Source organism: Genypterus blacodes, unplaced genomic scaffold (genome assembly GCF_046128005.1).
Source record: "Genypterus blacodes isolate CSIRO-AG114 ecotype Tasmania unplaced genomic scaffold, CSIRO-AGI_Gbla_v1 ptg000005l_1, whole genome shotgun sequence".
Taxonomy (NCBI): Eukaryota; Metazoa; Chordata; class Actinopteri; order Ophidiiformes; family Ophidiidae; genus Genypterus; species Genypterus blacodes.
In genome coordinates, this window is record NW_027466819.1 from 497,501 (window position 1) to 507,896 (window position 10,396).

Here is a 10,396-nt window from a genome sequence, read left to right on the forward strand (position 1 = left end):
GTTTGTTAATATGTAACGTTCATTAGAATTACGCAGCTATTTGCCAGCCTCTAAATTGGTTTCCATTATCATTACTCTTACATGTACAAGCTGCACATTTCACACACGGGAGCACACACTGCCTGTGCAGAGAGGTTTGGTCTATCATTCATTACACACAACCAACTCTCCAATCACAAGACCAAAGCCTGCCAACAAATGGATTCATGTCAATATGAAGCTCAGACATTGCAGCTATGCCTGGGTAACAAATCTAAATCTCTCTCTGTGACACCACACACACAAAGAAACTACACAAACGTACACAGAGCTGAAGCTCACAGGCTGCAGATAGAATGTGTCGGGCTGTTTTTTTTTTTGTTAACAAATATCTGAACACATTTTATTTAAGAACAATCTAACACGCCGACAGAAGGTGTCAACAATCTATGAGAGGGAGCTGCTTCCTATGCAGCCCACAGCCCAGAAATCTAACAAAAGCCTGGAGCAGAGACTGTTTAAAGACTCCACACATACTCCACACACACTCCACACACACGATTCACAGCCCTTCTTTCTATTCTGACATTTTTATTGTTTAAATGTTGTGATTGTCTTACAGCATTTAGGACTTATTATATCTGTATATTTTGAGTTAAAGTGTTCTGAAGCACTTTGGGTGTGGGGAAATCACATTAAAGACAATATATTATTATTATTATTATTAATAGTAGTATAACTGTATAAAGATTTTTTTGTTCCTCTGGCGTAGCATCATCAAGTACCACTGGTGGTCCACGCACCAGTGTTTGAGAACCCCTACCCTAAAACAATTATTGTGACAGAAATACAAGCAAATAAACATTTACTTCGGATTCTGGAAAACAAAACATTGTATATAACAACACATTATTACCTATTAACTTCAATCTACATCAATATTCAGAATTCCAATTTTCCGTACATTATTTGTACAGTAGCCTACGATGCGATGCCTCAGAACGCAACAATGCTGATGCCGTATCATCTCAAGTTTACATGCAATCTACAGAGTCTTCAGTCAACTCAGATAAGCGCGTTAAACAATCCCGCGAAGTTGTGATGACTCAAAGAAACGACCGTAATTAGCTCGAGACAGGAAGCGCATCCGGTTGTTTGCAGAGTAAAGTGATGAGCAGAAGCACCTGAACGCATCTCATCATCTAATTATCTATCTAATTATCCGCCAAACCCCCAAAAAGCACAACAATCTACACGAAGTAGCAACATGGACTCACATCTCTGGTTGCGGCGTCTGCCTTTGTACATGGCCATGACGAGGAGGAGCGAGAAAGATGAAGATCCTGAGCTGGAGTCGCGCTGGGCTGAGCTGAGCTGAGCTGGGCTGAGTTTCCTCTCCTCTTCACACACACACGCAGACAGCCGGGAGAGTGGAGCTACAGCAGAGAGCCGCTCGGACTGTACCATCAGTCACAATCCGGGGGAGCTGCAGCCTCAAACACACGCACGCGCCAAGATCATAAACCGAACCAGGAAAAAGTCTTCAGCCTCGTTTGGACGATGAGACATTCAATTACACTTTCACTTATGAACATTTGTTTTTACTAAATTACTAATCTCTCTCTCTCTCTCTCTCTCCTTTTCTCTCTTTCTCTCTCTCTCTCTCTCTCTCTCTCTCTCTCTCTCTCTCTCTCTCTCTCACTCACACACACACACACTCTCTCTCTCTCTCTCTCCCTTGCCCGTTCTCTCTTTCTCCTTCTCTCTCTCTCTCTCTGTCCCTCTCTCTCTCTCTCTCTCACTCACACACACTCTCTCTCTCTCTCTCTCTCTCTCTCTCTCTCCCTTGCCCGTTCTCTCTTTCTCTTTCTCTTTCTCTTTCTCTCTCTCTCTCTCTCTGTCCTTTTCTCTCTTTCTCTCTCCCTTGCCCTCTCTCTCTCTCTCTCTCTCTCTCTCTCTCTCTCTCTCTCTCTCTCTCTCTCTCACTCACACACACACACACTCTCTCTCTCTCTCTCTCCCTTGCCCGTTCTCTCTTTCTCCTTCTCTCTCTCTCTCTCTGTCCCTCTCTCTCTCTCTCTCTCACTCACACACTCTCTCTCTCTCTCTCTCTCTCTCTCTCTCTCTCTCTCTCTCTCCCTTGCCCGTTCTCTCTTTCTCTTTCTCTTTCTCTCTCTCTCTCTCTCTGTCCCTCTCTCCCTTGCCCACTCTCTCATGCTCTCTCTCTCTCTCTCTCTCTCTCTCTCCCTCCCTCTCTCTCTCACACACACACCAACACACACATTTAAATCATAAAGGTGTAGACAGTAGAGAGGTGGCAGAACAGTGATCCTAAAATCTGTTGAAGTATTAACTACAGCTCTCTCTCTCTCTCTCTCCCTCTCTCTCTCCCCCCCCTCTCTCTCTCTCACAAACATACACACCAACAAACGCAGATATCAAAGCCCAGTCATTCAACAGTGGCTCCGTTGTTTAAGGCCTCAAAAACACATAACTACTCTTTCTAATTCCTTTACGACAGCATAAAAAAATAATGAGTTTATCCTCCTTAAACAAAGACGGAGCTCTCAGCCGCAACAATGGCAAATCATTTCCCCCAGAGCCCATTGTGGTCCATTCATCCGCTCTTCTTCTATTCAGACAGCCTGTGGGCTTTATAGAGAGATTAAACGACAAAGCTCCCCGGGGGGATGCGACCCTCTGATTACACAGCTGTTCCACCAACTGCAGATGAAGGCTCACAATTGTAAGAACCTAATTACTGTGACACGTGTTGTTTCTCTCTGCTCGGCCTGACGTCTCAATAGTCGGACAATTTATTTGCTCCCGGCAGGAGAGGAAGAGGAGAAGCTCACAGCTCGTAAAGGACAGAGGTCGAGTGGCAGCCAGGGCTTCAGGGCTTCAGGGTCCCTGGCCTATGACATCAGACCTCTGTGTTCTATTACATCGCTCTCATTCTGATATCTGAGGAAAATAACAAAAAAAGAGATGTATTTGCTCTGAACTAAACAAGCGAAAATGCTTTCATATGCTTTTGAGTTTTATTGTGGAAGGTTATTGATTGTGAGACGTTTTTGCCTTCTCATCCTCCTCATCCTCACCCTCACCTCTGTCATTATTGATTGCAATCACAATACCGATCACTAAATGACACTTTAATGGAACAAAATGATTCATACGTGGAAAGATGCAGCCAATCCTTACACATCAATCACGCTCATGCAGTCATGGCGGGATTACCCTCAATGCTATTCTCAGAGCGCCATCTAGTGTTCATTCAGGTGGAATGATGGGTAAAGCTAGAGGAAGACACAGCACTTAGACAAATTACAGTTAATGTACATTTAAGGGTACAATTAAAAGGTTATTTGAGTCAATGGTTAATAAACTAAGAACCATTGGAATGTACAAGATGAGTCTCTCTCTCTCTCTGTCTCTGTCTCTGTCTCTCTCTCTCCTAGCAGGTGTCTCTCTGTTTTGTGACTGACAGGAACCCTTCTCTAACACAACTGTTGTCTGGTTTCATATCATATCACACATGAGCAGTTTTTAGCACACAGATGTAAATTCTGGCTAAAGACCATCTAACCCTCTGCAGTCTCTATTCTAACCACAGGGAGGCGCTCAAACACCGTCACAGACACATCCAAGCACGAGCGATTCCCCCACAGCAGAGCCACAGCTGATGGGAAGCAGATATGATGACACTGAGTATTGATTAAAGAGAATAAACCTTTCAAACATCCACACGTCTATGCCAGGAGTTTACACACAGAAGCAGAAAGGAGAAATGCGGAGTTTGTACAACAGGAATCAGATCCTTGCCCCTACTCTTCATCCCCACAGACGTCTTCATCAGTGATTCTGTAGCTGCAGCCACCAGCATCACTGCATGTCACTTTTATTTGCATGATTTACTTAAACTCATTGTTACGGCAACGCAGTCATGAATTGGACTGAGCAAAGCAATTACCTGCACTTCAGTCTCTCACGATATCATCTTCATCATCGTCGTACTAAAGAAACCACACGTTTGAATCCGACCTTGCTACTCTTCTTTCACACACTATAACTTTCCTCCCCGTCACTTTCCACTGCATGCGATCCAATAATGTGGGATTGTTTCCCCTAAAAAAAGGTGAAGACTCCATTTCTCATGCAAGCTGTGACTTCACACCTTTGGCAATATGACTCCTGAGCATTATCAAATATAAAGCTCATGTTTAAGAGATAAGGCGCAAATTCTGTGAGGGGTTAAACTTCAGAGGGGCAGCAGCTTAGAGACGTTAAAAGGCGCTTAACAAAGTGTTCCTGCAGGTCAGATTTAACCCCGACACTAACAACGCATTGCTAATATACAATACAAGAGGTAGTGTGTGTCTATTGTGTGCGTGTGAGAGTGTGTCCGCTGAGTTTACCAAGAAGCTATGAAGTGCAGCCAACGGAGCTGCAATATGATGTGCCCCAGAGAGGAATACAATTCACTTTGGTCACTGATAACACTGCAGTGGTACGGAAGAGCAATATGGAGCTGTAAGTGATTCAGGTGCTTCATGTTCAGCCTGAATACAAAGTCCAGCCTCCGCCGCGTCGGGGCTTCATCACCGCGGCTCAAACCGAAGCTCACACTCGTCGTCGATTAATCTGACGACGCGTCATCGGATGAATTATTCCTTCTGTCTGGATGATGTTGTAAGAATATTGACAAACGCTCATCAGGAGTAAACAGAGCGGCCAAACGAGCTGGATACACATCAGAGCACCAACTGTTCACGTCTGAGAAGTCCTATCCAACAAATGTTCCAGGGTTTTTTCCCCCTGATGAATGACAACTAATTAAAGCGATTAATCGTTTATTTAAACAATCGGGCCACAGATTAGTTGCTCAAACAGAGGCGTGTGTGTTTGTGTGAGTGTACGCGGCGATGCAGACGAGCGGACAAGAAAGAGCCAAGATGTGATTTTCCTGAACTTTCCTTGACATTGCTGAATTTTCCCTGTGGTCCTGGCAACATAACACACACACTGCCCTCCGTATTAACGCGACTCATTTTTCATCCCACTAATCAGGTCCTGGGTTATGAAGGACTGGCACTAATAGTTTAAAGCCTTTATCAGCTCTGTACACCTGTAGCCCAAGTCTCTGGCTGTCCTTTACAACTACACACTTTGTGTCAACTGAAGTGTTCCCCCTACGAAAATGCATGAGAAATAATGGAGCAAACATTTTTTTTGGCACCGTGCAATGAATTGGCGGCTTTGACAAGAGGGGCTTGCAGAATTATATTACTTTGAGTAGATAATGAGTCCAGAGTGCAGCATATGTATATCTGTCGTACAATTCCACACGTATAGAACACGGACTCACTGAATGACACAGCCCCAGGAACACGCCTCGCATTCGTAGCGTCGCCATATATAATTTCACGGCCAAAAATGCATGAAACTGTGCAAACGCAGGGTGGAATTACAGATGTGACCCTGCAGGACTTCTATTCATATTTAATGAGAGTGCAGGGTTGAGGGGAGGACTTTTATTTTTTCATGGCGGAGGCTGTGAAATAATCAATAAGTAATATAAGGAGGATTTACAGGAATCCACCCAACACCCATGAGATCTGGGCTCGGAATGTTTCCTCCTCGTCGCTTTCCTCCCCCTCCAACCTCCCCCCCCCCCTGTCTGTCTGTCTGTCTGTCTGTCTCAGCTGTTCTTTCCTCCCATTTTCTCCTCTTCCTCTGATTTTCGGGTCTTATCTTTATGTTCAAGCTTGCTTCATTTCGCCAACCTGCCCCCCCGCCCCCTCTCTTCCCCCCCCCCCCCCCCCCTCCCCCCCCTCCCCCCCCTCCCTCTCTCATGCTGCAGCCTCACATCACTTAACTCTAAATATGGTCTGTGTATCTTCACACAAGCCGCCGTGCTGCATTTCAGGATTGATTTGTACGATTCCTCCTGATTGGATTGAACGGGTGAGGTGAAGATGACAGCAGATAGATCACAGGATGTTTGGACCTTATATGAGCCAGGTGGCAGCTTCAGGTCCTCGGGTACTTTTCCACCTTATCGATCCAAAACAAATTCTTCCTTTTATTGTCATCTGGACTTTAAAGTGCCCAGACTGAAGAGCTCAGGCTGGAACATATTTTTAATCTTAAAGCACATTTTATAGACTTACGTTTATGGAATGAAATTGTAGTTTTGGCATTGACCTCCTTTTTATGACTTTAGCCTGAGTTTTTTTATTTGTAATTTTAGTTTTTATTCCATTTGGGGGGAAGTTTATGCATTTTTTATCCAGTATTTTATTCTACAGCACTGTGTATAAATTAAGACTCACATGTGGAAATGAATCCCTAAGCTGTGTGTCAGATGAAACAAAAGCCTGTTTCTAAACCTCTCATAGTGCATAAAGAGAACATATGAAGCCAAAGACGATGCACATGTGATCATTACCTAGTGATTGTCCAGCAATGACCCTGGCATTCTCTCCAGCCACAGCGGCCCGGGCGTTCCTCTCACTGGCGTACTGAACGAAGGCGTAGCCTTTGTGGACAGAGCAGCCCACGATCTTGCCATATTTGGCAAAGATGGCCTCAATGTCTGCCTTGGTTACCACGGCGGTGTTGAGGTTGCCAATGAAGACGCGGGAGTTGAGGGAGCGTGGGTCGTTCTTGTTGGTCACGTTGCTGGTCTGGGTCTTCCCAGTCATCGTAGTCCCAGTCAGCACTGTCTGCCGGGAAACACAGTACGCACACTGCTCAGGAAGCCAGCAAGGTTAGATTGAGGAGAGCACACACACATACACACACACACACACACAGAGAGAAAGCCATAAACGGAGCACTAATGGGACACAAACATTGGTCATGGCTAATGTGAAACCTGATGGAAGCAGATAAAAGGGAAATAGGTCTTTTTCTTTGGTTGATATTTGCACCCGGAGCTCCTCCATTGATCACAGCTAAGGTGCGGAGAAATCAGACACGTGGAGAGACGCGTCGCTTCCTACAGCAGGTGAGAGGAAATCTTGACAGGACAGCCAAAGACTCACGTGTGTGAAATCTGATAAATGTCACAATGTGTGTTCCCACGCCTGAAAATAGCACGTCACCCTGCAGAGAGAGCTGTGGAGTATCTCTTCCTCTCCTCTCACACGAGGAACCCGGAGGTGCGGCCCCATTTTGTCAAACATCCTCTGCAGGTTTTTCAAGCATTAGCAGAATCCTTTCAAACCTGGAGACTGCGTGCCAACACCAAAACACTGTTATTACTTTGTCACCAATAGCGGGGAGGACAGATAATGGAGAGTTTAGTCGGACACTTCAGATGATTTGCCTCCAGACACGACGGCTGATAAATAGCTGGAAATGAAGCCTGTAGCTTTCGCTCTCCAAACATCCACAGCCCTTCATCTGCTTTCACTGCCCCCCCGCTGCCCCCGCTGTTTGCCTCAGCATTGCTTTGGCACTCTGTGGGGATCAGGAGGTGTCACCATGGCGATCCACAGCGCGGATTGTCCCACATCCACTCAAAGATGAAGAATGCGGATCTTAGCTTGTGATAAATGAATGAATGAATGTGTGTGTGTGTGTGTGTGTGTGTGTGTGTGTGTGTGTGTGTGTGTGTGTGTGTGTGTGCGCGTGTGTGTGCGTGTGTGTGCGTGTGTGTGTGTGTGTGTTTGGCAATCATTTTTTAACCCAGATTCCACAAAGTGAAGACACATCATTATCTCTGGAGAAGCTCTTAGGCTGGAGCAGCGTCTCTAGATTGTCACCTCACAGCAGGGGGTCCATGTTCTCCCTGTGTGTGTGTGTGTGTGTGTGCTTAGGATTCCTTCAGGTGCTCTACTTTTCAGAGGGAATGTTTCAGATGTGTCGGTCTACATGTGTGTGTGTGTGTATGTGTGTGTGTGGGCTCAAGCCAAACCCTCAAACCCTGTGGACTTGAGCCGCATAAAAAATGCATCAAACCGCTTCAGTACTATAAGATTCTTAATTTAGTGTCTTGTAACATGAAGCAATCTCACCCGTTTTAACTGAAGGTTATCTGAGTGGACCTGATGATGTCACTGGAGCTTTCTGAATGATACCCGGGCTTATTCAATAGACGCAAGCAGACGTTTTTGTAAGACTATGGTATCTACCTGTGATGTCGCGGCGCGGCAGCAGAGAGAATCTAAAGGTGAAGGCTCAACACATTTCATTACGGAGGGAACTACACACACCCCCACACACACACACACGTCACCTTGCTCTCTCTGCGCAATCTCCCATTCTTCCCTTCCTGCCTTTCCATTAAGTCCATCTTTTGACTCTGCCCACGCACAATCTAATGTACATCTCCCACCAAAAAGAAACTCTCCTTTCGCACGCCACCGCAGAAATGTGCCGATGTTTATGCCCACCGACCCGGTGACCTCATCATTTAGAGGAACTTCATTAGGATCTAAAAAGCCCCCATCAGTCCCAATCAAACCCCACTCATCCGCCTCCACCTGAACACCGTCCCTCCACCTAACCCACCTCGCTAATTGACTGATTGAAGTGAAGTGGATTAAATGGCCTTTTAAGGCAAATGTGCAGAGGTGAAGCCATTAGGTGGTTAATTAAGCAAGCAGGGGCACATTTTGAGCGTTTAATAGAGGTAAATGTGAGCTATCTCACCTCAACCCACACCGAACTGGGACACGGTGTCAAATGAACGCATCTGTATCAATGGAGTGTTTGAAAGAGGAGCATGTGGCATCATTCAGAGGTGACAAAGAGCAGAACAGCAGGTTTAAGGGATTGTTTCCTGCTCACACTCAGCTACATGGTCACAGCCATTTACCTTTTTCAGCTATTTCCCTTGTGATAAATCAAGTTTGAGCTTATCTTATCTTCTCTTACATCAAAAGGAGAAGCAAAAGGTACAGCGGCGTCACAAGTTTCAAAGTTTTCTTTAGGGTCGAAGAGAGAAGACGGAGGCAGAGGTCGTCCCACAGAGATGCTACTAATGAGATTCTCGGTGGTGCCTCAGTCTTTAAAAATCTATCTTTCAGGATTGAGCCTGACTCTTCCAAAGCCCCGGGGCTGCCACCATAGAGTGTGGAAGCAAAAGAAGCCGTGAACTAAAAAAAGCAAGAGAATATGTGTCTGGAAGTGAATGTAGAGCTGATACGCATCGTTATTGACACGATATCGGCTCGGCTATTAGCTCGTAGCTTTCTGTAAAAGTGTACAATCGCTGAACGAGCCGAGCGAGCAAGTACGTGCAATAACCTGCTAAGTGGAGACGAGTCATGTGCTTTTCACTCCTTATTCCTTTGATGGAAATGATGACATAAATCGTGTATTACGTTATTTTGTCTAATTCATTCAAAATGGAGAAAGACTTCAAAGCCGCTTCTTTTTTTTATAAAATTCATGAGTTTCTAAGATCCTCCGAGCCTCTTAAGAAGCATGGGGAGCAAACTTAACTGGAAGTGTCTCAGGTCAAAAAACACACACACACACACACACTCACACACACACTCACACACACACGCACACTGAATTCAAAGCAGGCTGTTAGGCGAGGCCAGGGGAGCGCTTGGTTGGATTCTTCATGGCATTCTATACGCTCCAGAAATGAATGCTAAATAACATCTTCATGCATCAGTGAGGCTGTAAATGCATCCGGCTCATCACCGCCATGTTTATCCCCTCAGACGCCGTTTGTCTGGTGCAAGTCCTGGCTGGCAGATGCTTCGGTTGAGAGTAAGTGGTGGAAAGCGGCGTGGTTCTCCAGGTTTTGGAAAGTTGAAAGTATTTCCCCGGGATCCTCTTTGGTCGTCTGTCAGAGGCTTCGCAGTCAGAATTCTCCGCAGATAGAAGAAGAAGAAGAAGAAGATGCCAGGAAGTGCTGCAAGTCATCATTTTAGCACTTCCTCTCCCCTGATCTCATCAATGACTCATGTTCCTGTCATCCAATATGACAAATACATACGCGTTGTGAGGGATGCATTCAGGCCGACCCCCCCCCTCCCCCAGGCTTCAGTGTTGCATCATCAACATTTCATCTTTGCTAAGTTGACAGTGTACAACCTAAAGCATCTGATGTGAAGTGTCACGACAACCAGCTCGACAGGCCGCCTGCTCTGCGAGGCGACATGGACCACACGTCACCTTCTGTCTCGGCAGTCCTGGAGATGTCACACAGACGGAACTTTTAACTTTAAGTGCCTTCCCGGGGAAAAAAAAAAACACATGTCTGGATAAGAGAACTAAATGAGTCTGTAATAATACATTTCCATCCCGTTTTTTTGCTTAATTCGTTTGACTGACAGCCAAAAGCATTACAAGGGAATAAATGCGGTCGGAAAATCTAATTACATTTTTATACAGTCTAAATTTATGAGCTGTACCGCAGTGCAGGAACTGGTTATTTTCTTCTCTTTAT

The 10,396-nt window shown here is 45.5% G+C and overlaps 1 protein-coding gene across 1 annotated transcript in view; it reads right to left on the reverse strand.

Moving 5' to 3' along the window:
* Window positions 1–6,686, reverse strand: part of LOC142996717 (RALY RNA binding protein like) — a 15,208-nt gene extending 8,522 nt beyond the window's left edge. Inside the window, exon 1 of the mRNA XM_076147748.1 lies at window positions 6,431–6,686. Coding sequence (XP_076003863.1) covers window positions 6,431–6,686 — 256 coding nt within the window. The remainder of the gene's footprint in view (window positions 1–6,430) is intronic.
* Between the last annotated feature and the right edge of the window lie 3,710 nt (window positions 6,687–10,396).